The 15,892-nt window shown below is 42.9% G+C and overlaps 1 protein-coding gene across 1 annotated transcript; it reads right to left on the reverse strand.

Moving 5' to 3' along the window:
- Nucleotides 1-1,024: 1,024 nt before the first annotated feature.
- Nucleotides 1,025-15,827, reverse strand: CENPN (centromere protein N). The gene is made up of 11 exons (XM_083370866.1): nucleotides 15,745-15,827; nucleotides 14,746-14,926; nucleotides 14,107-14,152; nucleotides 13,145-13,201; nucleotides 11,458-11,537; nucleotides 5,270-5,446; nucleotides 4,975-5,076; nucleotides 4,141-4,189; nucleotides 3,751-3,863; nucleotides 2,447-2,567; nucleotides 1,025-1,795 (listed from the first exon to the last, which is right to left on the reverse strand). The coding sequence occupies exons 1-11, from the start codon at nucleotides 15,795-15,797 to the stop codon at nucleotides 1,671-1,673; spliced, it is 1,104 nt and encodes a 367-aa protein (XP_083226992.1). The 5' UTR covers nucleotides 15,798-15,827; the 3' UTR covers nucleotides 1,025-1,670.
- Between the last annotated feature and the right edge of the window lie 65 nt (nucleotides 15,828-15,892).

The raw sequence follows: 15,892 nt of genomic DNA on the forward strand, positions 1-15,892 counted from the left end.
AACATTAGAGCACGGCTGTGCAACCTTGACAACTTTGAAGACTTGTGGACTTCAGCTCCCAGAATTCCTCAGCCAGCTGAAGTCCACGTGTCTTCAAAGTTGTTAAGGTCGCGCACCCCTGCTCTAATGTTTTGTCTTCTGACTGGCGGGTTTCACACCATCAACTTAGGGTAGCCCAGTCCGGGATCCAGGCTACAAACTGGAGGTAAACAAAAACCAGAAACGCCCAATTATTTCAGATAATAAGATCTCATTTCACAGACTTAATTATGTGCATAAAATGTAAGTAAAAAAAATGTTTATAGGCAGGTCAAGACTGCTGATAGGTTTGCCTGCCAGTTTTAAAATCAGACTGCCTTTGCTGCAAAATTAAATATCCATTTTGTCCTTTCCAAGGACAATTATTTTAGCTATCCCTCCCTTAGATTTTCCATGATTCTATGCCTTTATAAATTCCAGATTCCAAACACAGGAGAATCCCTTGTAAGTTGACAATCCTATTAATTTTAGAGCAAAAGCGGGGTAATAGGACAAACCCAAAAGATAAACATTTCAAACTACAAACTTGCCTTTTTATGATCCTGCAGTCTTTACTTGGAGTAGAGTTGGGATGACAACAAAATCAACTGGAATGCAACTGCAACCAATTTTATCTAACAAGTTCTGTATATAGAATCATAAAGTTAACATGATTCATGATGTTTATACGCTAACATTTCAAGCCAAGCTTGACTATTGCCATTTCAGAGAATAACAAAAAAGCCCAGTAGTTTATAATACATTTGACTAATTTTTCAGATGTTGCATTCAATTAAGTTCAAATAATCTTTGAGTAAGAAGGGGCTTGCACAATATAATAAACCATGGAACAATTTGATTTAGTGTAATATTTGCAACTACAGATTAAATGATGGTTAAGGCAAAACTGATAAGCTACACTGAGCTCAAGCAGCAGGATAAACTTGGAATAAAGTAACAGTAATACAATGAAACTAATTGTATAGCTTTATTTATGTTTACAAAGTATGAGAAGAAAAAAACCTCTTAAAATAGTTATCTGCATTGTTAAAAAGAACCCTGACATTTGTTAACAGTCTTCTGCAGTATATGACTTATATTCATGGACATCCAAGTACATATAAAAAGCCATACTATTAAAAATATACGTGATTCACTAAAAGTTTATGTTTAAAATTCAATTTAGTATAATTGAACATTTATTGTCAATGTTTGTACAGAGTGCATTCTGTCTTCACAGCAACCTCTCCAAAGCAAGCAATTAAAATAACTAGATTATATACAACAGATTAACATTTCATTTTTAATTAGACAATAGTGATTGGGCATTGGTAAAATTTGCATTGGTGTTTTTATTAATTACATGGTAAGAATACACAAACCTTCTCTGATAATTGTTTACAAAATCTCACAAACATAATGCTGTGAATTATTCAATTTCTTTTTCACCAGTATCGTAAAAACCTTTCTTGTATGGTTTGCGTCAGAAGAACGTGGGATGTGTATGAAGAGTTTACTGGTTATAACGCCGGGAGTGTCTTATCCTTCCAACTTATAAAGTATATTTTTCTGCAAGCCATACAGTGATGTGAAAGATGCAGAGCTTGGGAGCGGGGAGTCCATATGTGTCTCAGCAAAGAAATGTTTATTCTTTAACTTACCTGAAAGGTATTATTGGTTTGTGAAAGATCATCTTTTTTCTCTTTGACTTTAAAATAATTCCTGCCTTTTCGAGTGATGCAGGTGAGTAGTGGTGAAAGAGGGGCATCTGCTATTCCTAGTATAAAAAAATACATAAAAATCAATAATATGATAATTTATATCTGTGTAAGTAAACCTGGCAGTTCAGAAATTCGGTGTCTTTTAATAACATTGCATAAATCCATATGTAACAGCATGACACAACAGTTTGGCGTCAAAATCTGTTTCACGCAAGGGTTGGCAACGTGACATTTTCAGCTACCATGCTTTCTTGCCTAAAAGTTGTTTAAGTCTCGTGAGATTTTGGCAAGATGCAAAATAAAAATAGAAGAACTCACATATGATCTCCATCCAGGAGAATAGATTCTGCAAGCATCAAAGTTGCTCATTCACATTGGAAATTTAGAAAGAGGCTAAGGTAGTGAGCAGCTTAAAATGGACTTTTCCCTTATTAATTTATATTAGAATGAACCATTACAGAATTCAAATATCTGCATTTGAATATGGTAAGTTTATTTCATCAGATGCGTACCGTAATTAAGATGAGCCCAGCCACCCCCACACTAGTTTTTAAAATAGAGTTTAATTTGGTTGGCAAGGAACTCAAATGAATAGTTTCCATCATTATGGAAAGGCCTATGAATCACTGGTTTTATAGGCAGTTTTTATTCTGTAAAAATATTATATAATAGTGGCTTTTAGGTTCTAACATAATTGCAATACTTACCAGAAGGCCCTAGAGACTTAAGGGCTTCTAGAAGATGAGGACTAGAAAACTTGATCGTACATCTAAATGGCTCATCAGTATTCAAGATGCTTATTTCTTCACTTTTAAGCATGGTTTCAAGCTGTAATTGATAACAACAAAAAAAACCCAGGAACTGTAAATAGATCAGTGTGGTATGACTGTTATGGTTCTGGCCTAGACCAGGGAGATTCACATCAGAATCCTTGTCTAGCCATGAAAAGTCACTGGATGACTTTGGGCCAGCCCTTTTCTAAGCCAAAACTAATTCATACGATTGGATAAAATGCAGGAAAATCCCCACAGAAATAGCCTTTGAGAGAGATATATATCTAACAAACAATATAATAAATCATATTTATGCCATAATTCCCTAAATGTACTTCCCTTCATCTTTGGCCCGACATGCTAGACAGCCTAACATATTTTGTTATCTCAGTTGGATCCCAATAGCAATCTTGTGAATTAGGATGCACAAAAAAAGACCCTAAAATCACCTGTAATTTCTATGATAAAAGGGGAACGTGAACCTCAATTTTCCTGACCTGATCCAGTTCAAATATCTTAACCGCTTCATTATAAAGTCATTTTAAAATGTATTATTCTTACATAAATCTTGTCAACATTCCCCAAAATTACATTTTTTTCTTCAAAACAATAATTGCAAAGTTAATTTGATTAACAAAGGTTTCTTGGCATCTATTCAGAGTTCATTTTATGTGCTGCAACTATTTTATTCAAGAACAATTTATTATTACAATATTAAATATAACTTAAGAAATATGCACATGAAAAAAATCAAAGGGTGCCCTCTAGTGGAAGAAATATCTAGTTCTAATATACAACCTAAAACAAGCAGAACTTTAAATACACTAATTTATTCAGCATTGTTATTGATTATATTAAAAGATCAAGACATATATAAAACAATTTACACTGTCAGCTTGTAGATCAGTGTCTCTCAACCTCACTGGCTGGGGAATTCTGGGAGTTGAAGTCCATACATCTTCAAGCTGTCGAGGTTGAGAAAGACTGGTGCAGATTACGGCCCATAATCTTCATTGACGAAGATTTCACACTGTAGTGCAAGGGTGTCAAAACTGCTGGCCCGTGGGCCAGATGCATCATCCGGAAGCCACACCCACCCCATTGCCGGCAATGGCAAAACTGCTCCGATATGTGCGATGTCATGTGAGGCCGGAGCAAACCTGAGATAGGCCCAGTAGTGATTTAAAACAATAGGCTAAAATAAACATTGCCAATGTCTATGTAAAGCAGAAATTAACCTTGTATTTTGCACATTCCAACTTTGGTTGAGGGCCATCACCAAAAGATTCCTGATTAACTTTCTGAATTCTCTCCTTTTCAAGTTTATCTTCAAGAATTATCCTTGGATCAACTGGAAAAAAGTTAAAAACATGTCAATGTACTGAAAGCATGTATAGAATAAACTGCAATATTACTTTACATTCCATTTGCTCCCACATGCCAAAATGTTAAGAAATCAGCCCATGGGAAAACTGACCCCCCCCCCCTTGGTTAGACATATAAGATACACGCTTAGTAGGGGCCAGGGCAGTTCCACAGGGATGACCGTTCACAGAGCATGGTCCATCAACCTCTAATTTAAAGAAATCATTTTGATTTAAAATAAATTAACAAGTTAGCTTAAATACCGTTTTCCAGGGCACTGTTTTTTTCTTGTAGAGGTCGAGGGAGATATGTCTGAAAGTTTTAAAACATAAATAAGGAACAGAAAAATAATTCCAAAATGTTAAGTTGGAACATTTTCTTGTACGAGTGATTTTTAGAAATATTTTTTTTAAAAAAAACTACGTGCAGCAATTTTCTTTTTTTAAAAAGGAAATGTGTGAGTTAGTTTATACATTAATCTCTGTACCTCATGACCAAATATGGAATTTCAAAATGTGCAAGACCCATAGAGTGGCCTTACACTCATTGGTTTTGTTATCTGAAAATCCACTTTTTTTCTCAGTTCTCAATCTTATTCCAGATACATATAATTCTAAATTTAGGAAAAAAAATTATGCATTTTGCTAAATACTTATAGTAACCACTAAAAACTTTTTAACTAGCAGCAGGGCAGAAGTTGAGAAGGTAGAAACAAGGGAGTACACGTGGCTCTCCATTGCACATACATGTTGGAATTCCCTCTTCAAGAATAACATATGAAGTTGTACATGTGCTCTGCTGCTAGCTAAAACTAAAAAATAATGTGCATCAGTTACTAAAATTGGAATAATAGCAGTATAAACATTTAATATATTGTTATGCTACTGATTGAGACTTGAAGGATTTTTCAAAAAGCAAAAGGTGAAACTTTAATTCCATCCACAGGGTTAAAATTTACCTTGTTGGGTTACTGTCCAGCTTTGTGGAAATGCAATGTGATCTCTTTGAAGCCACATTCACCATATTGGAAAGCTTAGAAACAATCCTAAAACAAAACAAAAACCCAACTTTTGTCTTAGAATAGAGAAAAAGCTCACCTGGCAAAATCTTTTAAGCAAAATAACTTTAAGAGAGTCTAAGCAATGGCTTCGGAGACCCATTTCATGGATGTCTTTGTAACTGGTAGCAGCCAACAGGGCCTTGAAATGAAAATGGAGGCAATTTTTAATTGAAACTGAAAGGTATTGTTCTTCCCAACTCCCCAATTTACAATTATTATATTTAAGCATGTATACATTATACGTTAGTTCAGAAAACCAAAATATCAATTGATTCTTGTTGCATCAAAAAATGACCTGAAAGAAAATCAAGATAAATGCAAAGCACATTTACCTGAAAAAGCAAAGATGTATTACTCTTAAGTCTAGAATTGGATATAAAGACGTAAGGGGTTTGTGAATGGTAAACTACATAGGTTGGCTTGTATTGATTAGGCCTTGTATACAGTGTTCCCCATGCAATTCGAATCCATACTGCGTTGTCTTCATATTCTTTAAAGCTGATAGTGGTCTGATGTAAAGAGAAAGGAAAAATTACAGTGGTTTGTTTAAACCATAGTAAAATATTGCAAAAGTAAATAAGACATAACTGTTTCTCACATGTGCATTACAGACAAAACAAACACAACAGCCTAGCTTACATAGAACACAAAGCCATAGTGGGTTTGCTTTTAGTTTAAATAATAAACTCCTGTTTATGTCTTATGCAACTGTTTAAGCAGAAATGCTAAGCCAACTCGTCCAACTAATGTAGTTATAGTGAACAGTTAAATTATTTTTACAATATCAGTTATTTTAGATCACATACAGAATGATATACCGTATATACTTGAGTATAAGCCGACTCGAATATAAGCCGAGACCCCCAATTTTACCCCCCAAAAATGGGAAAAGTTGGTGACTCGAGTATAAGCCGAGGCTGGGAAATGCAGCAGCTCACCTTATGCTCCTCTCCAGAGATCTTCCCTCAGCAGCGGCCGGCAAAGTAGCTCGCACGCGAAACAAGCCCGGCAGAGGAGCCGGAGCGGCGAGCAGAGGCGCCCGGCCCAGATCCTGCAAGGCCCGGCCGAGACACGCCCCCAGCAGCGGAGCTGCTCCGGCTCCTCTGCCGGGCTTGTTTTGCATGTGAGCTACTTTGCCTGACGCTGAGAAGACCCGCTTGGGCACTCGGGTTGGTGTCAGTCTCTGCAGGCCCTTCTCGTTTCCAGGAACGTCAAGCGCGCTTGGCTCCCCACCCCCACGGCAGGGCAGGGCAGGGCAGAGACTTGCTCGCCCTTCTGACGGCCCTGAAGAGAAACGAAGGGCTTGCAAACTCCCCGCGAGAAGCTGGGTGAAGCGCGCGGCTGGGCGAGTGTGTGCCTGCGCACGTATTTACGAAAGAAACGCTCCGAGAGTTCTTCTTTTTCCGCCCCCTTGGGGGGAACTCTAGCGACTGCTGTAGCCGCGCTTCTCTTCTCGGCTCCAAAAATAGGGATTTCTACTCTCTCTCTCTCTCTCTCTCCCCTCCCCACCCCGCATTCTCCTGCCTCTTCGATTGCGACAATAAAAGGGCGAAGGGTGCGCTGGTTTCTTCCTCCTTCCTCCCCCCCTCCCCTCCCCTCCCCGATTGTCAGGTGAGGCAGCTGGAGGTCTGGCCGGGAGATTGTAGCCGTTTTGAAACGCCGCGGCTTGAAACGCCCGATCAGCTGATTTTCGGGTGGAAGAGCCGCGGCTTGAATCTGTTTGCATCTGCCTGAATTAGACCAAAACGGCCTGAATTTGACCAGAGTTGCTTTGTAATGGCTGGAGGAACTGCAGAGGAGGTCTTGCTGGGAGATTGTGGCCGTTTTGAAACGCCGCGGCTTGAAACGCCCGATCAGCTGATTTTCGGGGCGGAAAGAGCCACGGCTTGAATCTGCTTGTATTTGTTTGAACTTAACCAGAAACGGCTCGTAATGGCTGGAGGAACTGCGGAGGGAGTGAATGCTCCAGCCTGGAATATTTGGAAAGGCTGGGGAAACCGGATGAACTGCAGCTTAAGCGACTGTTGCCGGAGGAGCCATGGCTTGAAACGCCCCAGTTTTGGGGCAGCGTTTGCTTGTTCCGGGTAGAAAAAACGCTGTCGACCCCGGCATCTTTTGCGGGGAGGGGTGAGGTGGGGTGGGGTGGGGTGGAGGAAGCAGTTTGCGAAGCAGCCGAAATGGGGGTGTCAAGCCCTACGGGGACCAGGGGAGCACTTCCAACAATGCCCGCGCAGCACCGAAGGCCCATTGGCGCCCGCACCCCCCCAACTGTTCGGCGGGCGAACGCCAGACCCGCTGCCGCACTTACAGCTGATCGGCGGCCGGAGGAGATTGCGAGCGGCTGCGGAGGTTCCGCGTCAGCACAGACAGCTGATCGGCGGCTGAAGGAGACTGCGAGCGGCTGCGGAGGTTCCGCGCCGGCACAAACAGCTAAGGGGCAGCCGGGGACGTCTACCGGTGGTCACGCAGCGCGATCAACTGAGCGGCAGCTAGAAACAGCCGCCGACGGTCGCACGGGCCTCACGGGACTTTTCGGGTCCGATGGCGGCTTGGAGAGTGTGGGTGGCTGCTTCGCAGACCTGGCGGTTATGCAAGGTCTGCGAAGCAGCCACCCACACTCTCCAAGCCGCCATCGGACCCGAAAAGTCCCGTGAGGCCCGTGCGACCGTCGGCGGCTGTTTCTAGCTGCCGCTCAGTTGATTCCGCTGCGTGACCACCGGTAGATGTCCCCGGCTGCCCCTTAGCTGTTTGTGCCGGCGCGGAACCTCCGCAGCCGCTCGCAGTCTCCTTCAGCCGCCGATCAGCTGTCTGTGCTGAAGCGGACCCTCTGCGCCCGTCCACAATCTCCTCCGGCCGCCGATCAGCTGTTGATGCGGCCGCGGAACCTCCGCAGCCGCTCGCAATCTCCTCCGGCTGCCGATCAGCTGTAAGTGCGGCAGCGGGTCTGGCGTTCGCCCACCGAACAGTTGGGGGGTGCGGGTGCCAATGGGCCTTCGGTGCTGCGCGGGCATTGTTGGAAGTGCTCCCCTGGTCCCCGTAGGGCTTGACACCCCCAATTCGGCTGCTTCGCAAACTGCTTCCTCCCCCCCCCCCACCCCACCTCACCCCTCCCCGCAAAAGATGCCGGGGTCGACAGCGTTTTTTCTACCCGGAACAAGCAAACACGCAGGCAACCCTGCACTATTCAGCTCAGTGAAGTCACGCTTGAAACGGCTTGAAATGCCCGATCAGCTGATTTTCGGGGCGGAAAGCATGCGGTGTTGTTGTGTTTTTTTTTCCTCCACCCGAAAGTGAACGGCAGCTTTTCGTACTAGTGTATTTGTACTGCCACGAGTGACAACTGACAAAGCTTGCCGGTGTGATCTTGATTTTGGAACTGATGAAGTCTGTTAACTAATTGATTGGCACTCCGGTTGCTCATCGCCGTGAAACTAGACCTTGTCTTTGGGGTTTTTTTTTTTTTACTTTGGGCTGATCAAATGGAATAAATGGAATAAATAAAAACACTGGCATGTCAAGACACCAGCACAAAGACCAAGGTACAAGCAGCTCTCCTTCAGTCATTATTGAAACATTTGATCAGCCCAACTTCTTCTTCTTCTTATTATTATTATTAAATCTGTTTTTTAACCAAGCGTGACTTCACTGAGCTGAATAGTGCAGGGTTGTCTGCGTGTTTGCTTGTTCCGGGTAGAAAAAACGCTGTCGACCCGGCATCTTTTGCGGGGAGGGGTGAGGTGGGGTGGGGTGGAGGAAGCAGTTTGCGAAGCAGCCGAAATGGGGGTATATAGAGGATGGGAGGTTCCCACCGAGAGAGCCAGCAGAGTTGTTGTCGAAGCACGTCACACGCCTTTCCAACCACCAGAGAAGGGAGGAATAAGAAAGAAACACACACACACACACACACACACGCCAGGAAATCGAGGGAGCTTGCGTAAGATCTGAAGGAGACACGATCGTGGGAAAGGCACCGAGCGTGCCGTGGAAAAAAAAGAAAGGGTGGACTTGGGCTCGGCTGGTTTCGCAACGGGAAATGGGAAATCCCCGCAAAAGATGCCGGGGTCGACAGCTTTTTTTCTACCCGGAACAAGCAAACGCTGCCCCAAAACTGGGGCGTTTCAAGCCATGGCTCCTCCGGCAACAGTCGCTTAAGCTGCAGTTCATCCGGTTCCCCCAGCCTTTCCAAATATTCCAGGCTGGAGCATTCACTCCCTCCGCAGTTCCTCCAGCCATTACGAGCCGTTTCTGGTTAAGTTCAAACAAATACAAGCAGATTCAAGCCGTGGCTCTTTCCGCCCCGAAAATCAGCTGATCGGGCGTTTCAAGCCGCGGCGTTTCAAAACGGCCACAATCTCCCGGCCAGACCTCCAGCTGCCTCACCTGACAATCGGGGAGGGGAGGGGAGGGGGGGAGGAAGAAACCAGCGCACCCTTCGCCCTTTTATTGTCGCAATCGAAGAGGCAGGAGAATGCGGGGTGGGGAGGGGAGAGAGAGAGAGAGAGAGAGTAGAAATCCCTATTTTCGGAGCCGAGAAGAGAAGCGCGGCTACAGCAGTCGCTAGAGTTCCCCCCAAGGGGGCGGAGAAAGAAGAGCATTCACTCCCTCTGCAGTTCCTCCAGCCATTACGAGCCGTTTCTGGTTAAGTTCAAACAAATACAAGCAGATTCAAGCCGTGGCTCTTTCCGCCCCGAAAATCAGCTGATCGGGCGTTTCAAGCCGCGGCGTTTCAAAACGGCCACAATCTCCCAGCAAGACCTCCTCTGCAGTTCCTCCAGCCATTACAAAGCAACTCTGGTCAAATTCAGGCCGTTTTGGTCTAATTCAGGCAGATGCAAACAGATTCAAGCCGCGGCTCTTCCACCCGAAAATCAGCTGATCGGGCGTTTCAAGCCGCGGCGTTTCAAAACGGCTACAATCTCCCGGCCAGACCTCCAGCTGCCTCACCTGACAATCGGGGAGGGGAGGGGAGGGGGGGAGGAAGGAGGAAGAAACCAGCGCACCCTTCGCCCTTTTATTGTCGCAATCGAAGAGGCAGGAGAATGCGGGGTGGGGAGGGGAGAGAGAGAGAGAGAGAGAGAGTAGAAATCCCTATTTTTGGAGCCGAGAAGAGAAGCGCGGCTACAGCAGTCGCTAGAGTTCCCCCCAAGGGGGCGGAGAAAGAAGAGCATTCACTCCCTCCGCAGTTCCTCCAGCCATTACGTGCCGTTTCTGGTTAAGTTCAAACAAATACAAGCAGATTCAAGCCGTGGCTCTTTCCGCCCCGAAAATCAGCTGATCGGGCGTTTCAAGCCGCGGCGTTTCAAAACGGCCACAATCTCCCAGCAAGACCTCCTCTGCAGTTCCTCCAGCCATTACAAAGCAACTCTGGTCAAATTCAGGCCGTTTTGGTCTAATTCAGGCAGATGCAAACAGATTCAAGCTGCGGCTCTTCCACCCGAAAATCAGCTGATCGGGCGTTTCAAGCCGCGGCGTTTCAAAACGGCTACAATCTCCCGGCCAGACCTCCAGCTGCCTCACCTGACAATCGGGGAGGGGAGGGGAGGGGGGGAGGAAGGAGGAAGAAACCAGCGCACCCTTCGCCCTTTTATTGTCGCAATCGAAGAGGCAGGAGAATGCGGGGTGGGGAGGGGAGAGAGAGAGAGAGTAGAAATCCCTATTTTCGGAGCCGAGAAGAGAAGCGCGGCTACAGCAGTCGCTAGAGTTCCCCCCAAGGGGGCGGAGAAAGAAGAACTCTCGGAGCGTTTCTTTCGTAAATACGTGCGCAGGCACACACTCGCCCAGCCGCGCGCTTCGCCCAGCTTCTCGCGGGGAGTTTGCAAGCCCTTCGTTTCTCTTCAGGGCCGTCAGAAGGGCGAGCAAGTCTCTGCCCTGCCCTGCCCTGCCGTGGGGGTGGGGAGCCAAGCGCGCTTGACGTTCCTGGAAACGAGAAGGGCCTGCGGAGACTGACACCAACCCGAGTGCCCAAGCGGGTCTTCTCAGCGTCAGGCAAAGTAGCTCACATGCAAAACAAGCCCGGCAGAGGAGCCGGAGCAGCTCCGCTGCTGGGGGCGTGTCTCGGCCGGGCCTTGCAGGATCTGGGCCGGGCGCCTCTGCTCGCCGCTCCGGCTCCTCTGCCGGGCTTGTTTCCCATGTGATTCCGGGCCAGGTGCTGCTGAGGGCGAGCAGAGGCGCCCGGGCGACCCCAGCAGCGTCAGGCAAAGTAGCTCGGCCGCGCGCAAGTCCTCGGTAAGTTCTTTTTTTTTGTTGACTGGAGTATAAGCCGAAGTGGATTTTTTCAGCCCAAAAAGTGGGCTGAAAAATTCGGCTTATACTCAAGTATATACGGTATGCTACATTTCATAGGTGATTAGCTTCTGAATATCATGATCAAGTGGAATAGCCAGTTCAGAAGAATCACTCCTAAATAAAAACAAAGGTGTTTTTAATTTCAAATTGTTTTACACTTAAATGATTTAGTAGAATAGGTTAAGTATAATCTCTTAAAATTTAGAGAGTAAATACTTTCATGAATTATTCTTACATTTTTCAAAACAGATAGCAGAGTGTATCTAAATTTCTTTTTGAAATTTGCCCAGCTAAAAATAACCGAATCTTCACTATCTGCAAATAATAAAAGATGTTAAAATGGGTTTCGTTTAACACACACACATATTTTATACAAAATAAGGTCAAGTTACTTTTACACTGAACATTCATGTTTATACAAATCAACTTTCACCAACTTGATGATTTCTAGATGTTTTAGATCACTGCACATTTCTGACGGGCCTCCAAAACTGTCAATATTGATGGATGACATAGCTAATATTTCAATCTTTGAAGTATCAAACAACTGATTTTGCTTTAGAACTGAGTTCCCCAAGGTTTTTGGCTTTGCGGACCAGCGGGGGGGGGGGGGGGGGAAGAGAGAGGAGATGGTTCCATGTTGAGTGGCCAGCAAGCGCTTGCACAGCTCCATTTACGTGGTGATGGCCACACGCACCCTTGCAAATGAAGCACATGAGCATGCGCTTGGCAGCTGGCCATACAAGTGGGGATGTGCCCGGATGCCTGCCTGCCGCTTCTGTGGCTTGGTTCCAAACGGTTCACAATGCAGTAGTGGGCTACAGTCCGAGGCTTGGGGACCCCTGCTTTAGAACAAGCAAGCCACCACAACTGAAATATATCAATACAAGTGGGATTAATAGCAAGGCAACTGCAGCACAAGCTTCTTTTATCCTTTGGCCGTAAGACTAAACACAAGCCTCTAGGCAGTTTTATTAATAGGAAAAAGTGTCTGATTTTAGGTGGTTTTTAACTCACATTTTCTTTTGGCTAATGCATTTTTTCCACAGTTTAATATCATAATATACCGTATATTTATTTGATTTATATTCCCTTATTTCCCAGAAGTTAGTTTTCTAAAAACTTTGGGAAAAAGTATCCATTGTATCTTCCCAAAACCTGTGAAGTAAGTTGGACTGAGAGTACTAACAGTCCTCGACTTATAACATTCATTTAGTGAGTGTTCAATGTTACAACAGCATTGGAAAGTGACTTATGATCATTTTTCATGCAACCATTGCAGCATCCCCATGGTCACGTGATCAAAATACAGACACTTGGCAATTAGTTCGTATTTATGATGGCTGCAGTGTCCCAGAGTCATGTGATCATCTCTTGTGACTTTCTGACAAGCAAAATCAAAGGGGAAGCCAGAATCACTTAACAATCCTGTTACTAGCTCAACTGTGGCAAGAGAGGTCGTAAAATGGGGAAAACTCACTTAACAACTGTCTCACTTAGTATGAAAAATGAAATTTTGGGCTCAGTTGTGACCATACGATGAGGACTATATGTATGTGACTGGCTGAAGATGAATTTGAAACCTGTCTTCCTAATTCTAAACCAAAACCTGAGACCACATTGGTTCTCAGGAGCAATAGAAATCACTAAAAGGAAGCTATACGTGTAAATGAAGGACATTCACTCCATTTTTTAGCATTTAAGTCATTTCATATCAATTTAACTAAAGAATAAAAGGTTAATGAATCAAACATACTAATGATAATGTGATTATTTCAGTTAAGAAAATATCTCTAATTGTTCTAACTGTGAAGGTTTCAAAATAACATAATGGAAAGAGTGCTACTATATTAATTCAAAACATATATTCAAACTGTGTCAATTATTTTTAGAATAACTAAAGGTAAGTTGTGAGTACTTACCTTTTCTAGTCATTTGGTAAGCAATCCAGTTCTTTTTGTCTTGATAGGTGTAGTTGTCTAAAAAAAAAAAACCATCACAAACTGAGCGGCTACTAATTTAATAATATAGTAACTTAATAAAAATTCCAAGGGTATCGTGAAAAAGCCCTCTCCCAATAAAAGGAATTTCAGAAATATCAGTATTACTATTTTTAACATTTAGCTAATTTTCACATTAATGGGAGCTAATTTATATTCTTTACTCGTTACAGTCCATATATGCCCTGTGAACCGCCCTGAGTCCCTACCAAGGAGAAGGGCGGTATATAAATCAAATAAACTATAACTATAACTAACTATAACTTCCTTATAAATAAGTTTTGTAACATCCAACAGAAGATTAAAGTATGTGTTTTCAGGTCGCAAGATTATTAGAGATGATGCAGGTTTTTTTTTTAAAAAGTGAACAAGCTACAAATCAAAATTAAACCCAAGGGAACTATCTCCTTAGTTAGCTAAAAATTCATATTCAGACTATGAACTATATAAAATGCCAGTATCAAATAACTTGAAATCCTATTATTATATGGGACTAAGCAAACCTCAATGCATTATCTCTGAATAAATAAGTGATGTAAGTAGAACAATCATTCTTTTTTCTATTAAGAATTTAGATTTTAAATTGCAGTAACAATTTTGGGGGGATTGTTTGATTAATTTAATTACCAACTATGGATTGGAGAAGTCCCTTCCATCTTCTTCCAAAACATTACATTTACAATGGAATATTGTGCAGTGAAAACAATAATCTTGTATTTTTTTAAAAAAGAAAAACTGCTTTTAAAATTGTATCACAGAAAAGATACATATCAATCCCATCAAATGAACTTAGTTTATAATATAATTGATTTAGACTAAAGAAAAAAACACACAACTGTTTACTCTTCCCCTCTCTCTCTCTTTAAACTAAAGATTCTACTTACAAATTAAGTCTAACTCTGCTGCATCTTTGATAGTTGCCTGGTTCTCCTTTAAGACAAAGAGTTATGAACAATATTACAATTATATTAATACAATATTATTGAGATTGGAACAATATTGAATATTATAAGACATTAAACCAGTTAAACATAGAACAGAGGAATGTCACTGAACTTGTCTCAATCTAATAAATTTTTGAGTGAAATGAATCAGAATTGTATTAGACATTATGTGAATGACACTGAAATAATGTACACTCACAATCTATGTTGCAAACATTAAGAATACACTCATTGCAATTAGTCTTTAAAAATGAGGTTCCACTTTACATTATTTTATGGACTTCAAAAGATTGTTATATATTACCTGTCTACTTCAGGAAAATTGTTTTTATCCACTCTATCAGTTCAGACTAAATGACTAACTTAGGATGACTTTGCATAAACATTAGGTTAAAATGAGGATAACTGCTCAGTGTGTCCTATGAACATAATCTTATTAAGAGCAGCTGTAAACATATGCAATTCCGTATTTTCCAGATAATTACATCTTTATCATAATAAAAAGGGAAGCTTTGTTATAATATATATTAATATATTTTTCAAAGAGATGACATAAAAGTATTTGTACTTTGCTCTTACCTCACAAAGTTCAACAACTGCCTGAGACAAGTTTTCCTTAAAATGATGAATTTTTAAAGACTGAAGTTGAGTCTCGGACAGAAAGCCCCACGAAGCCAGCATTTTTGATGTTTCTGAACGTGGTATTCGCAGCACAGTTCTTCTAATATATTCCGCTACTGTTTCATCCATGATGAAGACCCTCCAAAATGAAGATAGGAATTTTGTTCTTCAAAGAATTGCATTTTAATTCTATACAGTACAGTGCAGAGAGTGGACAATGAAAATAGAAAAAAGGTCCATAACAAGTGGCAAGTCTTGTGCTGTATGGGACTTTCACAACAAGGACTCTGGACATCTCATCCTAAATTGATATATTCAAGACAACTTGAAGACACATACCTGTATCGAAAGCAAGACTAATAAAAGACATCTATACCATTACAAATATCACAGCACAGTATGTACGTTTCTATTTACACTACAAGAACACAATTGTAGAACTCAACAGTAATTTTAAGATATTGATAGGCAATAGTTTTCTTGATATAATGAGGTGAGCACAATTTCAATTTTGGGATTAATTTCTTTTACAAAGTTTATTTCTTTTTAATGTATGCCGATTAGCGTACATTCAAAATGACAATAAAGTTATTATTCTATTTTTCACTGCCTCCTCTCAGAACATCGTTCAGCATCCCCGTCAAGCCTGGGATTTCCTGGTGGTCTCCCATCCACGCAGGGCCCTTCTGCTAACCCAGGTCCTGCCCCCTGCATTTCCACGTCTCTCTCCCACACACGACAGCTGGAGAGAAAGTCACCCCACGTAGAAAGAAGCAACCCACCCTCGCCGCTTTACTCTCCGTGCCGGCGCAGGCCGACCTCGCAGGGTCGTTGTGAGGACGAGAACACACGAACGAAACATACACACACAGACGGACAGTACAGGAAAGAAAAGGCGCCAGCCATCTCGGGATTCGTGGCAGTCCTTCCTCCCGTTGCTGCTCACGCCCAACTCACTTCGACGGGGGATCCTGCCCGCCGCTGTTCCGCAGCCGCCGCTTCTGGGCCATTTTTTGGCCTCTTGCTTTCTCCTCAGGACATTTGCCGCCCGAACTCCCCCCCCCGCTCACCCATTCGAATTCACCCAATCGCCGCCTCGGGACTG

This window comes from Vipera ursinii (assembly GCF_947247035.1).
Source record: "Vipera ursinii genome assembly, chromosome: 10".
Lineage (NCBI taxonomy): Eukaryota > Metazoa > Chordata > Lepidosauria > Squamata > Viperidae > Vipera > Vipera ursinii.

Bases quoted from the DNA above. Each gene is read 5' to 3' on its own strand.
- CENPN (XM_083370866.1), bottom strand. From the start codon at position 15,797: ATGGCCCAGAAGCGGCGGCTGCGGAACAGCGGCGGGCAGGATCCCCCG. The intron at 5,077-5,269 runs GTAAATGTGCTT...TTTCATTTCAAG, and splicing joins ATACATCTTTGCTTTTTCAG to GCCCTGTTGGCTGCTACCAG. The intron at 4,190-4,974 runs GTGAGCTTTTTC...TAAAACTTTCAG, and splicing joins TGCTTAAAAGATTTTGCCAG to ACATATCTCCCTCGACCTCT.